The sequence below is a fragment of the Pinus tabuliformis genome, chromosome 6 (genome assembly GCF_031772625.1).
Source record: "Pinus tabuliformis cultivar Carrire ecotype Pingquan chromosome 6, CPIR1, whole genome shotgun sequence".
Classification (NCBI taxonomy): Eukaryota; Viridiplantae; Streptophyta; class Pinopsida; order Pinales; family Pinaceae; genus Pinus; species Pinus tabuliformis.
In genome coordinates, this window is record NC_142292.1 from 77,826,025 (window position 1) to 77,842,341 (window position 16,317).

General features: G+C 42.1%; 2 protein-coding genes across 2 annotated transcripts; both read right to left on the bottom strand.

Annotated features, from left to right (window-relative positions):
- Positions 1-7,184: 7,184 nt before the first annotated feature.
- Positions 7,185-7,994, bottom strand: LOC149257340 (uncharacterized). The gene has a single exon (XM_089369812.1). The coding sequence runs from the start codon at positions 7,992-7,994 to the stop codon at positions 7,185-7,187; it is 810 nt and encodes a 269-aa protein (XP_089225938.1).
- A 2,010-nt stretch (positions 7,995-10,004) lies between these two features.
- On the bottom strand, positions 10,005-10,589 carry LOC149257341 (uncharacterized). The gene has a single exon (XM_089369889.1). The coding sequence runs from the start codon at positions 10,587-10,589 to the stop codon at positions 10,005-10,007; it is 585 nt and encodes a 194-aa protein (XP_089226015.1).
- Between the last annotated feature and the right edge of the window lie 5,728 nt (positions 10,590-16,317).

Here is a 16,317-nt window from a genome sequence, read left to right on the forward strand (position 1 = left end):
AGTACTGAATAGACTTTTGTGGATTGGGACATGAACTCATGTTCTTAAATAGGGAACACAAAAATATTTTTAAAGAGTGTTAAGGGAAAAAATATCTTTCACGCTAATGGTTTGATAGAAATTGTAAAAATATATGTTAAGAATATAGTACGTTATATTGATAGAAATTTTAAAAATATATGTTAAGAATATAGTACATTATAAATAGTTGAATGTAAGAAGTTGTCCATGATAAATTCCAAAAATAAATGTTAAGAATATAGTACATTATAAATAGTTGAATGTAATAATAATTGAGTAATAATTAGTATATTTTTATAAATTTTGAATTTATTAAAAGATTAAATATTTTGAAATGTAACGTAAAATTTGGAGAAAAAAAATTATGATTAATAATTTGTAATTTTTAAAGGTTTTTTTTATCGTATATGTTACACGGTTTCAATTTTATATTGAATATGAAAAGAATTAAATATATATATTTTTTATATTGAGAAACATATTAATAAATTATTTTTATTATTATATTTTTTTTTTCATTTATTTTATTAAATATATTTATTAAAATATTTTATTTATAATCAATTTTTTTTTGTTATTAATATATTTTTAAATATACGTTTTTTTATATTGGAAGTATAAAATATTTTTTTTCCACTGGAAAAATCCGTAACATTTCATTAATATGAAAGATTACATATGTAGATGCTTTATGCATATGCCATGTTCGATGATTCTCTGTACATTTTACATAGAATTGCATGTCAATGCTGTTTTGGTTTCTGCTCAGATTTGCTATATAGGCTGTATAGTTTTGATGCATTTTTGGCATCCTTCAATCTGTTACAAAAAAGATTTTACAAAAAAAACAGTCATATATTATGCTGCTGTCATACTGTTGTTATAATTTAAGTTGCATGTAGACCCACTGTAGGGTATGCCGGGTCTATATATGGGCGATGATAAAAATTTTGTTCCTGTTGATCCAAAATCTCGGATATCTCCCAATATCCTTGCTCCATCAGCGCGGCCTCCTTGGAAAATTTGTCAGCATCCTGGTTATGTTCCCTGTAGATATGTGAAACAGTGATATGGTTAAAAGCCTCTTTGAGCTATAAGACTTCATCAAGAATGACGTTGAGTGTGTGCGAGTGACATGTAGAAATTCTATTGAACCAATTTATGATAATCTGTGAATCCCCATAAATGTTGATGCTAGTGCAATGATGGCTTAATGCAAAGTGCAGCAGATGTCTCAAGGTTATGAGCTCAGCAAAATTGTTTGTTCCAGCACCCAATCCCGCTTTTATGATGTAGGAGTGTTTTTCAGTTAAATGCAGGATGAAACCACCTCCACTGCTTTGAACATTTGCTGCTCCGTCAAAAAATGCCCATGGGGTACCCCGATCGATGATGGGAGGAGGGTTTGTTCTGCGCAGTTTTGGGGGAGGCGGACCAAGAAGCTCATTGAATGCAGAGATAATGCCAGCTTCTATAAGGGGCCAATGGATGGCCTTCTCTTCGAAAATCAATTGGTTCCTTGTTTTCCAAATGGACCAATTGACTATAATGGGTAAGTTTACTGCTTTCGAGCCCTTGTTTTGATTGCCCCATTCAATCCAAGCATTTATTAGATCGGTACCGCTCCATTCCCCTGTAAATGTGTATATGGTTTAATGTTATTCCATACTTGCTGTACAGAGATGCATCGCAAGAATAGGTGTTCTGTAGATTCATTATCAGCTTTACACAGTACACATCTCGTCGGTCCATATATGGCACGACGCATGAGGTATTCTCCTGTGGGTATTTTATTCCTGAGAACGCACCATGTAAAGAGTTTCGATCGAGGCGAGGCTGTTAACTTCCAGATATTCTGCCACCATCTGTCTAAGACTTCAGGTTTCCTCTGCTTGATTATCTGAATGTAACCTTCCTTTGGTGTGTATATCCCGCTTTCTGCCTGATGCCAAACAAGTTCATCTGATCCCTCCATAATTCTGATGTGGGATTCTATCAGTGCCGCACAGTATTCGCCCCAGGTTGTGTGCCATCTTTGCGGGAGGTTTAGTTGGTCGGCTGTCTTCCAAGCCTGATGGAAGATATCAGATTGCTCTTGATCTGCTATCTGTGCAATCACCCTAATGCCATGTGCTGTGAGGAATTCCACCAGCGCTTGTGGGAGCATATGTCTCCCCCCACAACCACTCCAGGGGTCTAATCCTATACGAGCTCTGTCTCCATTCCTTATTCGCCATACAATGTTGTTCCTGATGAGCGGAAGAGAGTGAAGGATAGCTTTCCAAATTGAAGATATGCCAATTTTGTTCCATGTAGGGAGCCTGGTCCATTCGATAATGTTGAGGGGCCAAATATATTTGTGGTAGGCGATTTTTGTCCATAGGCTGTGAGAGGTCAGCAGGGCCCAGCCCATTTTGGCTGCCAGGGCACTAGCAAAAGAGGGGAGATCCTTCAAACCCCAGCCACCCCATTTATTGGGTAGGGCAATCTTGCTCCAGCCAATCCATGCAAATGTGCATTTTTCCGTATTGCCCGGCCATAAGTATCTATTACAAAGATGCTGGAGTTTTGAAAGGATATTCCGAGGGATCCAAGCAAGTGCCATCCAAAAGACCGGAGTTGCTTCCAAGACTGATTTGATCAATGTTAGTCTTCCTGCTCTGGATAGATATCTATAGCACCAGCAGGATATCCTCTTTTCCATTTTAGTGACCAGCCAGACCCAATCTGCGATCTTTTGGTTGGTGGGTTTTAGCCAATAACCGAGATATTTTAACCCCCTGTCCAGGGGCTGAGTGGAGTAAGGGAAAGCTTGGCTGGCTGTGAATGATTCATTAACAGTGGTGCCAACCAATGTAATGGTAGACTTTTCCCTATTGACCTCCATACCAGTGGCATGTGCAAATAGCTTCAGGATCCTGTTGAAAGTGGAGGTATCTTGGATGCTGCCGTCTAGAAGGATAAGGACATCATCAACGAACAACAGATGTGTAAGAAAACACTCCTCTGATATTTTAAGGCCTCTGATAGATCCATCCCTTTTAGCTGAAATAATGAGGCGGCTGAGAGCTTCCATAACCAGGAGAAAGAGCAGGGGAGATAGAGGGCAGCCTTGTCACAGCCCTCTCTCAGAGTGGAAGAAATGTGAGGCTGCTCCATTAATCAGAATGCTATAGGTAGGGGATGTAATGCATGCCATGATCCAGTTGATGAGAAGATGTGGGAAGCCCAGATGTATAAGGATCATCTTAATAAAGAGCCAGCTAACTCGATCAAAGGATTTGGAGAGGTCGATTTTAAGGAGGATGCATTTGAGATGCTTGGTCCATATGGAGTGAATAGCTTCCTGTGCAGATCCGATGGCTTTGTGTATCTGTCTGTTTTCCAAGAATGCAAATTGCTGAGGGGCAATATGCTTAGACAGAATGGGCCTGATCCGGTTTGCAATGATTTTGGAGATGATTTTATAGAGGACATTACACAATGAAATAGGTTGAAAGTCGTCAAAAGATGTAGGAGAGTCCGATTTGGGGATGAGTGCAATGAAAGTGGCATTTATGGCATGGTAGAGCTGGCCCGAAGTTCTACTCTCCTCAACCACCTTCAGGATATCTTCTCCAATGATGTCAAAGAATGCAATATAGAACTCAATAGTCCATCCATCTGGACCTGGACTCTTTTCCTTCTGAAACCACTTGATGGTACTTTCTAATTCTTCCATGGTGACCGGATTGGAGAGTGCACCAATATCTTCATTGTTTACAAACCTAGGAAAATGAGAGGCCACATTGATGATTTCAGCTAGGTTTGTTCCAGCTGGGCTCTTGAAAATTCCTTTGAAATGAGTCGAGCCAAGATGGGAGAGCTTATTGAAGGTATCCGCCAGTCCTCCATCTGGTAGGGGGAGGTTCCAAATGGTATTTGCCACTCTCCTTCCTTTTGCGAAGTTATGGAAGAATCTTGTGTTCTCGTCCCTAGCTTTTAACCACAAAGCCCTGCTCCTCAGCCTGAGCGATTCCTCCCTGAGCTTGAGGATATTTTGCTTTTGCTTCTCCAAGTCTACTAGAAGAGACTTGTTCTCCCCTGAGATGAACCCCAAGATTCTCTCATCCAAGAGGGCTTTAAGATCTGCTTCCACCGTAATGAGCTGTTCATCCTCCCTTGCCTTTTTTGTCTTGGCCCACTCAATCACTATGTGTTTGAGTTCAGTCAGGTTTTTGACAAAGCCCCTTGCCAACGAGGATTCTCTATTAATGGGGTGGGCTTGCCAGTAATCTGAGACTATTTTGGAGAAGCTTGGATCCTGGAGCCAATGGTGGTTAAACTTGAATGGAGCTTTTGGCTTTGGATGGGGGCCCATGATCTCCATTAAAATTGGAGAGTGATCAGATATGCCTCCAGATCCAACCCACTGCTTGAATTGGTGTAGCTGGTGAATCAGAGGGCCTTTCATCAGGAATCGATCTAGCCTACGAGCCAGAGCTGTTGTCCCAATCCTTCTGTTTCTCCACGTTGGGAGAGGGTTCTGCATGGGGATGTCGATAAGATCATATTGCTCCAGAATACTTCTCATAAAATCTGAAATGGTATCTACTTGCGCCAAAGAGCCCCAAGACTCCCGAAACCCCATTGAGAAATTTAGATCACCCCCCAGGATGATGCGGTCCAAAGACATCAGACTTCTACTGAGAAGAGTTCTCCAAAAGCTTTCCCTCTGCTGGCATGGACCATAAACATTGATGATGCGCAGGGGGAGACCCAGGTCCATTGAAAAAATGTCAGCTCCCATAAAACCAAGACCTCCCCAGGACGAGTCCAATTTGATGGTTTTTGGGTTGTAGCCCATCGCCAATCCACCTGATCTACCAATGGCATCCATTGCTATGAAATTCCATATGGGCGCTATAGAGCTCAGGGAGTGGGAGATGGTCTCAGCAGGGCCTAGCGTTTCTTGAAGGAGAATGACATCCGGGTGTTCGACCTCAAAAAGTCGTTTGAGTGCTAGTTTTTTAGGGGGAATAGCCAAACCCCTGTAATTAAAGAGGAGGCACTTCATGGGGGACCCCTCTTCGGGGGGTTTGTTGCTCTAAGGACCCCATCAATGGTGGATTGACGACCGGATGCCACTTCAGCTCCAGTACGTCTGATAGCCTTGTTTAGATCAGATTTCCTTCCCCTGGTGGAGGAGGGTCCCGGGCTTAAAGGAACTATGCCCAGCCCTATCTGGGGATCAGAGGATTCCGGATGAGAGGTCCGGGGTCGGAGGGAATAAGAGTGAGGGGGGATTTTCTTAACAGTAGATTCAGGGGGAGGCGATGAGGGAGGCGACGGAGCGAGAGGGAGGGAAGGTGGAGCAGTGGAGGGTATCAATGGGGGCGGGGGAATCATGCAATGCACCATAGAACATGTAATAGAATTAACAAATTCTGATGTATGTGCAGGAGAGTTAGAGGGAGAAATAAGATTTGTACCCGTGGATTGAGCGGTTGCAGCAGCTGCCCGAGCCCGCGTCATAAGAGGAGAGGGCGTGTCCTTGATGTTCTTCGCTGGACATTCCTGGGCGCCTTGGGGTGCCAAGAATCCTTGCGACGGAGGTGGAATGTATGGCGAGGTCCCTCTGGAGGCAATGGGGGAGATCTTTGGAGAGCTGACCGGACGATTGATCAATGGGCAATCCTTGTACAGATGCCCCACTTGATGGCACCGGTTGCACCGGAAGGGGACTCCTTCATAATCCAGAATCTGATTGCGCCTATGCTTCCCCCATTGCAGAGTGATTCCTTCCTCCAATCCCTCCCGGGTATCCAGATGTACCAGTATACGGGCCACTGTTCTCTTTCGAGTGTTGATGTAGGATCGATCATGATCCAAATAAGTCCCCAAAGCATTTCCGATCCTGATGAAGGCTTCTTCACTCCAGTATTGTATAGGGAGCCCCGGAAGTCGTACCCACAGTGGCCTTGCTGCAATTTGTTCTTTCTCAGGATCAAATAAAGGGCTCCATCTCTTTAATAGCACAGGTGCAGTCTCAATGTGCCAATATCTTTCAAGTACCGCATTCGTGTGCCCTTCGTTTGTGAAATGGAGGGAGAACCACCCTCGTGGGAGAACCTGTACCTCTGGCAGTTGTGGGAGCAGGGCTCCCCAGATCTCTTTAACCCAGCGCATCAACCTTTCCGCCGTGAAGGTACGCCCCCGCACATGTCCAACCAACACAGTGCGTGCTATAGCCATGGTTTCCTCAAAGTTCGAAGGGTTGCCGAAGGTAACAGTGATGTCTTTCCTTGTTGCCCTGACACACTTCGATTTCTGCTTCTTTGTGCGTGGAGCCGACGGATGTTCCGCGAACGGGTTTGTGTCCCTAGCCGGTGAGGGCTTTGAGGGTTTTATGTTAATTACCGGCGTACCGAAGCACCCAGAGGGTTTTGCCCCATTTTCCGGGAGGGGATTAGTTGCATTTGCCCTCTGAACTGTTTGAACCCTCAGATCCTTCTGAGCAATATGTGAATCAGGCAGCGGAGATGGGATCTGTTCAAGAGTCCATGTATCAGGTGGTAAGGAGGCCAGGAGAAATGCTGTACCGGGCGAGAGAGGCGATGCCTCCAGACCGATAGATGATGGGGAAGGATCCGGCAAGGAAACCACCGGCAAACAGTCCTGTGCGCGTGAAGCCTCAGAAGGCGGTGGAGCGAAACCCGGGGAAGCTAGATTAGGGTTAGCAAAAATTAACTGACCTTCCAACGGATCCTCGGAATAATCCACGAGGTCCGTTTCCCGTTGACCCTCCATGCCGGACAGTGAGTGCAGGCTCCCATCGATGGCGTCGATCTGTCAGTAGCTCGGTGCCCTAACTTTTGAATTCCCCTCCGTCCTGTGGTCCTGCAGCTGCGGTCTGCGGCTTACCCTAATCCAACGCGGTTTAGATTAACGAACGCCGTTAGAGCAATTTCCGCCCCATTGGAAGTATAAAATATATATATTCATGAGATAAAGTTTTTCTCCATCTATATATATAATATTTTACATAGTATTTGTTCAACATGTCTAATTATTATTATTATTATTTTTAACTGAAACGGTTATGTTTTATTGATAGATAACAGGTTGGGCAGAGCCTAATCAACCATTACAGTATTCAGAATTTACATTGACTTTCTTTCTGCTTAAGGGATGATATCCATGGTCGTTGTTTCTGCATTTATGCTGATCATTCCTTCCTGTAAAGTGCATCCAATATTTGCCAATCTGTCTGCTTCTTTGTTTAATCCTTTGAGAATGTGGAAGAATTGGACTGATTGAAATTCTTTCATAATTCTGGTCACTCTTGAAAGTTGTTTGTTTAGCACTGGGTCCTTGAGTCTTTTCTTATCTACCATCGTTTTGATCAGCAGTTCAGAGTCACCAAAGATTAGAATTTCTTCTGGATTTCCTTTTCTGGCCATTTGGCAGGCTTTCAAAAGGCTGAGAATTTCAGCTTGATTGTTGGTTTTCGTTCCAAGGCCCCAACTAAAGTCGTCTTTTTTCCCATCTTGGAAGAAGATCGCTCCTCCTGCTCCGGACCTCCCTGGATTGCCTTTTGAGGCTCCATCGAAAAAAATGGTGCACTTGGCCTGTGATTTCCACCATTGCTGGAAGTTGTCCTCTGATTCTCGAATCTGCCATTTTCCTTTGTGCAATGTGCGGTTGGGTGCTGGTAGATTAGCCTTTCCTGTATAAGCATCCAACCACTCCCTCTCTTCGGTTCGCAAGGAGTTGTCGTCTTTGACAGAGGAGTGGTTCAATGTTTCTAAGAGGAGGTTCTTTGCCTGTTCCGCCACTTTTGCTGCGGGCAATTCTGTGTTGTTAAATATTGTTTCATTCCGAGCTAACCAAAGTTTCCAGCAGACATACTTTGGTACAGCTATCCACACCTTTTTCCAAAGTGATTTGCTGACTATGCTGTAGGGATAACTGTCATTCCAGGAGGAGAACATGGTGTCAATCGTGTTTTGAGTTGGAGGAGGCACACTCAGCCCGGTGAGAAAGAAGGACCAGACCGCCTTTGCAAATTCGCAGGCTAAAAACAGATGATTTGTTGTTTCTGAGTCTCTTTTGCAGAGGACACATCTATGTGGTCCAACTATGTTCCTTTTACACAAATTATCTCCTGTCAAAATTTTGTTGTGGAACAATGTCCAGAAAAAGAAGTTGATTTTGGGGATGCCGAAGCTGTCCCAAATCTGCTTCCACACGGATTCCGGGTGTAGTGAATCCTCTTTTCTCTCCAACTAATAATATCCTTGGCTAGCTGTGTATTCCCCGGTCTTAACCCAACCCCAAACATCTTCGTCTTTTTTGTGAACTGGGGCAAAATTAGAGATTGTGGCTTGAAGAGCGTCTAGCTGTGTGTTTAAATGTTCTGGAATTCTGGGGAAAGTCCAACATCGCCAGTTCCCTTTTCTGTCCCAACTGGAGATATCCTCTATTTTCCTTATACCTTTAGACTGTAGCCAGACTCTTACTTCTGCGATCTCGTGGTTTTCTGCTAGAGGGCGATGTCCCATAACACTGTCTCTCCAAAGCTTTGTGTTTTTACCATTACCGGGGATTCGATACAAGTGGGATCTGAAAAAATCGATGCTTCTGTTACACAACTTCCAGACCTGCGTTCCTTTTGGGGATTTCTCAATATTGTATGTTTTTAATGACTGATTATTCAGGTATTTCAGTTTGAAGATCTGACTCACTGGATGAGACGGCTCTGCGTGGAGCTGCCATAACAGCTTACATCCCAAAGCTAAATTTGCGTGGACTGGGTCACGGATTTGAAGTCCACCTTCTGCCAGTGGGCGTTTCACCATATCCCAGCTTACTAAATGAAATCTATTTGCGTTTCCTCTCCCACCGTTCCATAAGAAATTACGCATGAGTCTGGAAATTTGATCTGAAATTAGTTTTGGAGCCAGCATGAGAGACGCTTGGAACGTGGGCAGAGCAGAGAGGACTGATTTGATGAGCGTCAATTTGCCCCCTGTGGTTAGCCAAAAGCCTCCCCACGTAGTGATCTTCCTTTTGAATTTCGAGATAACTTCCTCCCACAGTTGATTTCTGTTGGATCCCAGTGTTATTGGAAGGCCCAAATATTTAATTTTTTCCCAATCTGCATGTCCTGTGTACCCCAACTCGTTTGCAATTGTCTCAATCTTGTGTTGCTCTGTGTTCCACCCATACACGACACTTTTCCTCTCACTTACCAGTGCTCCCGATATGCTGCAATATTTCTGAAGTATGATTTTGAAGGATTTAGCTATTCTTGGAGAGGCCCCTCCAAGCAATAGTGAATCGTCAGCGAAAAGGGCATGATTCACTGGGTCTATGCCTTTCACAATTCTGATCCCTGGTAGGCACCCCTTTTGTTTTTCCAGGGTCAGTTTTCTGCTCAGGGAATCTACCATCAGAATGTAGAGAAATTGTAAGAGGGGGTAGCCCTGTCTCAAACCCCTGGTGGCCGTAAATAAGTTAGCAGGTCTACCGTTTATCATGGGCGCTATCCAAATCTTCTCTAGGCATGCCTTGATAAGATTGATGAAGTCCTGATTGAAGCCAAATGATGAAAGTACCCTGTACAAATAGGAACGATTCACTCTGTCAAATGCATTACACATATCAAGTTTTATGAGCATACCTTGTTCTTTGCGTGAGTGGCTGGAGTGTAGAGCTTCCTGGACTTGAATGACATTGTCCAGAATGTGCCTTCCTTTCACAAACCCCCCTTGGGTAGGAGAAATTAATTTTTGCAGAAGAGGTTTGATTCTATTTGCCAACAATTTGCCCACAATCTTATAGGACGAATTACACAGGGAGATTGGCTTGTATCTGTCAAAAGAGCTTGGGCTTGCTTCCTTTGGAATTAGGGCAAGGAAGGTAGAATTTATGCCTCCTCCAATAATTGCCTTCCTCATGAAACCGTGCACCATTATGATGAGATCAGTTTTAATTAGATCCTAGCATTTTCTGTAGAAGTGGATTGAAAAACCATCTGGCCCCAGTGCTTTGTCTGGCTCCATGGACCAGACAATGTTTGTAATCTCCTCCTCTGTGAAGGGGCTCAAAAGAATGTTATTGTCCTCTGCACTGACATGCTGTGGAATATTTGTGAAGAATTCTTCAACATCCTCCTCACTCCCATCCTTATCTGCGCTGAGTAGGTTTTGGAAGTGATTCACAGCGGCCTCCTTGATTTGATCAAATCCTCTGCATACCTGACCCCTAGTTGTGATGATTTCTGCAATGTGATTTCTCGACAAACGAGCCCTGTATTGTCTGTGAAAATACTTAGTATTTCTGTCCCCAGCTTTGAGCCACAAGCTGCGTGACTTGATGCGCCAATATTCTTCCTCAATTCTAAAAGAGTTGTATGTTTTCCTTTGTGCAATTTTTTCATTATCTAGATCCGTAGATGAGATATCTTTCTCTTCCATTTCCACTTGGAGATCTTCCAACTGATTGACAACATCTTTTCTCTGGCTAGTGGGAGTGACTGTGACTTTCTTTATCCATTCTTTTAATGCCTTCTTTGTGTTTTTCATTTTTTGTTCCCAAACGAAACTTGGGGAGCCTGATACTTCTATTCTCCATGCAGTTTGGACCGTTTCGAGGAACCCTTCCCTTTCTACCCAAAAAGGACTGAAACGAAATGGAAGAGGGCCGAGATCTTCTTCTTCCTTTAGACATAGTAAGATTGGTTTATGATCTGAGGTTAATTTCGGAAGAATCTTAGAGAAAACAATTCTTTTGTTCAGCATAATAGAACTGCTGGTGAGAAATCTGTCCAGCCTTGCTGAGATGTGGTGTTCCCCTGTTCTATTATTAGTCCAGGTGTATTCTCCTTTTACTGGTTTAAAATCTACTAGGTCCCATTGTTGGATGAGATTTTCCACTGTGGTGAGGAAGGGGTCTCTCAGATTGGTCCCTCCTCTCTTTTCTTTGGGGTCTAAGATTATATTCAGATCTCCTCCTATGACTATATTCAAAGGATTATGCAATTCCAAATAGTCCAAGAGAGTTTTCCAACAATCTTTCTTCTCATCATAATGCACAGGTACATACATATTAAATAGGGCTAGCTTAAAATTACTTGCTATGTGGCGCAGTTCTGTATATATCCAATGCTGGGTCACATGGGAGCTTTCTAAAGAGAAGAAATTTTTGGACCAGAATGTGCCTATTCCTCCTGCCGAACCTCTTGCGCTGACTACCTTTCTTGAATCAAATTTCCATCTTGTATTGCTTGTGTTAAGAAGGGTTTCCCCTTCTATTTTTGTCTCTTGGAGCATGAGTATGTCTGTGGTTTCCATCTTCAATAAATCTCTAATAGCCTCTGCCTTAGTGGGATTCCCCAGACCCCTGCAGTTCCAAGAGACCAGCTGCATCATTTATGACTTGTTGGGGTAGGTCCACCTCCCTTAGGGACCCTTGGTCTGGTGTTCCTTCCGAGAGTCATTTCTATGGTGGCTTGGCTTCCCAGGGTTTTTTGTCTTTCTGATTCTTCCTCCCTAGTTTCTCTGTTTGATTTCCTTCCAGCTCGCTTTGATGTCCTTTCTAGGGTCTCTTCATCCGATGAGCCCTCGTTTTCGACATTCTTCTTCTTTTGTTTGATTATATCAGCATATGAGGGGGATGAAATATTGCATGGGTTCGGATTTGAGGTATTACCTGGATCTGATGGTTCGGTGTTGTTCTGTTGGGGAGGTTCTTCCCTTTCTGCCTCTGGAGGATCTGAGGATGGAATGAGAGATTCAAAAGGATTTTTGTCCTCCTCTATGCTGATGGTTTCCTTGCTTCCAGCATTTTGAGTGCTTCCATTTTCTTGCCCTGCTTTGTTTCCTGTCTCCTTGCCTTTGTTTTTGTTGTTCTGCCTGTTGTTTGCTGGTTTCTTTACCTGTTTCCATTGCTCTCCTTTTTCTTTCTCTGCAGTTTCCTCGTTTTTTTTCTTGCAATATCTTGCAAAGTGCCCATATTCATGGCAGTGTCGGCACTTAAAAGGAAACTGCTCATAATCAAGCTCTTGGATATGGGTCCAGTCCGCTACTGAGAGTTTGATGGCTTCGGGTAAACCAACTTCAAGATCGACCTCAACGCAGATGCGGGCACAGGAGTATTGATCCTTCCTCGGCGCCTGATCTATGTATCTGCCAAGAGCGTTACCTATGGATTGCAGTGAGTTCTGACTCCAGCAGTGGAGGGGGAGATGTGGAAGGCGTACCCAAACAGGTACCGCCGTGGGCACATCCTGAGCTGGATCAAAGTCAGGAGACCATTTGTTCAGATAGAGCCCTTGAGGACCCATGAAGTATGGTCCGTTTCTAAATATCAGGCTTCTATCCTCCGCATTTTCGAACACAAACACAAAGAAACCTTTGCCAACGAAATGACTTTTTATACCTTCTCTGACCAAGGGTGTCCAGTTTCGCCTTACCCATTCCTCAACAGCTTTCGGGGATGGCCATAACCCTGTGAACTGACCGATGAGGCCTCTTTCGGCGAGATTCAGCGCTGTTCTACATGTTTCTTCCACCGGCAGTGTCACCGTGGGAATACTTCCTAGTTTTTTGACAAACTTGGACTGAGAGCCAGTCGTCCGTTTCCCAGATGCTGCAACTAGGGATCTGAACGCTTCTAGTTCTGGAGGTAATGGGGGGGTAGCCACAGAGCCCCCACCAGGATCCATGTCTAAAACGCACGAAGTGAGAAGGGTTAGCTTGGCGCTGCTAGGTCAGTAGCAGCGCCTCCATGCGGGGGTGCGGTTCCAACCAAATAAAATTTTGACCTGACCCAAATACTATTCTTTCTGCCGTTGTCTTCCTGCGAGAGATTGATAACAGCCTCGGTCTGAGGATTCAACGCCTTCTTGACCTTTGCGACAATGGCCAGCGCCCGGGCTGCAGGCGTGAAGGAAGCCCTCTGCGGGATTCGATCCGATCTGCAGCAGCTTACGTAGAGAGCAAACTCCCAACATGTCTAATTATTTTATTTATAATTTTTATATCGATTTTTTTTGTTATTAGTGTTTTTAAAATGTTATATATTAACTTTCTATTAAAATTTGAATAAATGATACAACTCCTTCACAATGTAAAGTAAAAATTTAAGATTTTTTTTTTTGTAATTTTAATTATTCTATCTTTTTTATCAATATTTTTTTAAATACCAAATATTAGCTCCACATACATTGAGTAGTGAAAGAATTACACGTCTTTTACCAAAAAAACAAAATTATAAATAAAATTAGAATTTTTTGTTTTCTTTTACTTTATTTTTTGTTATGTAAAATTGATATAACATTAAAGTAGAAAATTAGAGTAATTTATTTATAATTAATATTGGAAAACAAAATTAGTATCTTTCTAATTTATAAATGTAAATATTATATTATTATTTTTAAATATAATATTACATTTTAAGTGGCTATAAACATATTACTTAAATATATTGATTTGGTTTACATTGTAATTTTTTTTTTCATTACTTCATTATGTTTTGCGTTATGAGGTAGTTAGGATGATTTCAAAACACTCATAAACACGATTTTTTTGAAGTTAATAAAAGAGTTCCCAGGATGACTAGTGCGAACACCATAGGATTGAGTCCAACAAAGGGAAAAGGTAAGGGTAGAGCGGGGAATTAAACTATGTTTATTAATTTTATCATATCTTATCCATAATCATCTTCCATGTACTTGTTATATATCTATTGAATTATAATGTTTGTATCAATGTTGCATTAATTGGGAAAAAATCCCGATTTTTTCACAGAATTTTTTTTTAGCCGATTTTTCGAAAAAATCGCGATTTTTTTCTGTAAAAAGCGTGGGTCCATTGGGGAATGCGTGTTTATTAGGAAAAACGCGATTTTTTTTTTTTTTTTTTTTGGACAGCAGAGGGCGTGCTGGGGTTTGGAGACTTGGAGACTTGGAGCTTTTGGAGCTAAATCAACTACTTGGAGGAGAAAATCGAAGAGTGAGCTAAGGAGGAGACATATTATCTCCATAAAACCGGTATGGGCACCAACGTTTTGTGTTTTCATTGTTTTGTAACTTGGTTTTTGTTTTTTTTCTATGTTTTTGGTTGGGTTTGGAATGGGGTTTTTGACATTTGTCCAATGTAATTTTTTTTTAGTTTTTTTGGTTGGGTTTGGAATGGGGTTTTTCACATTTGTCCAATGTATTTTTTTTTTAGTTTTTTTGGTTGGGTTTGGAATGGGGTTTCTTAAATTGTATGTAATTTTTTTTTAGTTTTTGTACAATGTAAATAGTAAAATACTAAATTGTAAGTTTGTAACTTGTAAATACTAAATTGTAATCCTTATTTTCCCATAGGTTCACCGAAACACCATTCAAGTTTTCAACTTCAAAGTTCAAAATCAAACATGCCAAGGAAATTGGACCCTTTCTGGGAATTTGGTGAACCTGATGCTCCGAATGATAGAATGAACTTGTCTTGCAAGTTGTGTGGGCACCATATGTCCGGGGGGGTGTACAGATTGAAGTATCACCTTGCACAAATCCCTGGATTTGATGTAGGGCCTTGCACAGAGACAAATCCTGAACTCATCCGAAGAGCCATGAAAGCATTGGAAACTTTAGACCACAATAGAGAGGCCAAAGCAGAAATGAAGAGGCAACTAAAAAAGTTAGCTGAACAAGGAAGTGCTAGTGCTTCTACTGCAGCATCAACCATCCCGGTAGTTGCCTCATCATTTTTTCTTCCTCGAACCACACCTAGTTCACAACCATCTATCAGTTCAATGCTAAAAAAAACTGAGAAAGAACAAGCTGACAAGTTGCTGGCAAAATTTCTCCTTTGGAGTGATATTCTTTTCATCATTGTAAAGAATAATCCATTTTTCCAACCCGCTCTTGATGCTATTGCAACTGTTGGCCCAGGGTACAAAATTCCTTCTTATCATGACATGAGAAGCCGGATTCTTCAAAATGAAAAGCTTGAATACACCAAAATATTGGAGGATTTTAGGGGATCATGGGCACAAACAGGATGCACTGTGATGTCAGATGGTTGGATTGACCAAAAGGGGAGAACCCTTATAAACTTCTTGGTTAGTTGTCCCAAGGGGACTATGTTTATCAAATTTGTTGATGCATCTACACAAATCAAAGATGCAATAACTTTATGTGATTTGCTGGATGTGTTTATTTTGGAGGTGGGTGCATAAAATGTTGCTCAAGTCATAACGGAAAATGCTGCAAATTATGTTACTGCTGGCAGGATGCTTATGGACAGGCATCCTACTTTATTTTGGACACCTTGTGCTACACACAGTATTGATTTGATGTTGGAGGACATAGGGAAAATTACCTTTGTCAAAGATATTGTTGAGTCATCCAAAAGCATTACAAAATTTATATATAATCATACATCTGTGCTTAGCTTGATGAGAAGATTCACCAACAACAAAGAGTTGGTGTGCCTCGCCATTACACAGTTTGCCACCAGTTTCATATCTCTTCAATCCCTCTTGAATTCTATGTGGGATGTCAAGAGAATGTTTCTTTCGGAGGAGTGGTGTGCTTTGCCAATGAGCCGCAAACTAGAGGGAGAGACCATATGCATACTAGTTTTGTACCAGGAAGACTTCTAGGCGGGAGTGCAGGAGGTGTGCGCCGTTATTGAACCTTTGGTAAAGGTTCTTCGGTTAGTTGATGGTGAGAAGCCCGCAATGGGCTCTTTGTATGAGGCCATGGATAGGGCCAAAGAAGCCATTCGGGCCTACTATGATGATAAGGGAGATGAGGGGTTTCAGAGACAACTCCTCCTCTGGGGAGTGATTGATGAACGATGGAACAACACACTCCATCATCCCATTCATGCTGCTGGGATTTTCCTGAACCCCACATTTTCTTACGCATGTGGATTTGTATTTGATGTTGAGATCATGGATGGATTATTAACCTATGTCCAGAGGATGGTGTGATCTCCAGTAGAATGTACAAAAATATCTAAAGAAATTGAGACATATAGGATGGCAGGTGGCACATTTGGCTTTGACATGGCTGTGACTAATAGGTCGATTAAAATGCCAAGTATTTTTTAGTTTGTTTCAAATTTCATTGTCTCTTCAAATTCCATTTTTTTTCTTATGTTTATTTAAAATTTTATTTGTAATTTTGTTGTAGATGCATGGTTTCGAATCCTCAGCCAAACATGTAGCTCCTCAGGACGTGAGCGCAACTGGAGTGTATTTGAAAAAATACACAACAAGAAGCGCAACAGGTTAACGCTTAAAAATTTAAAATATTGC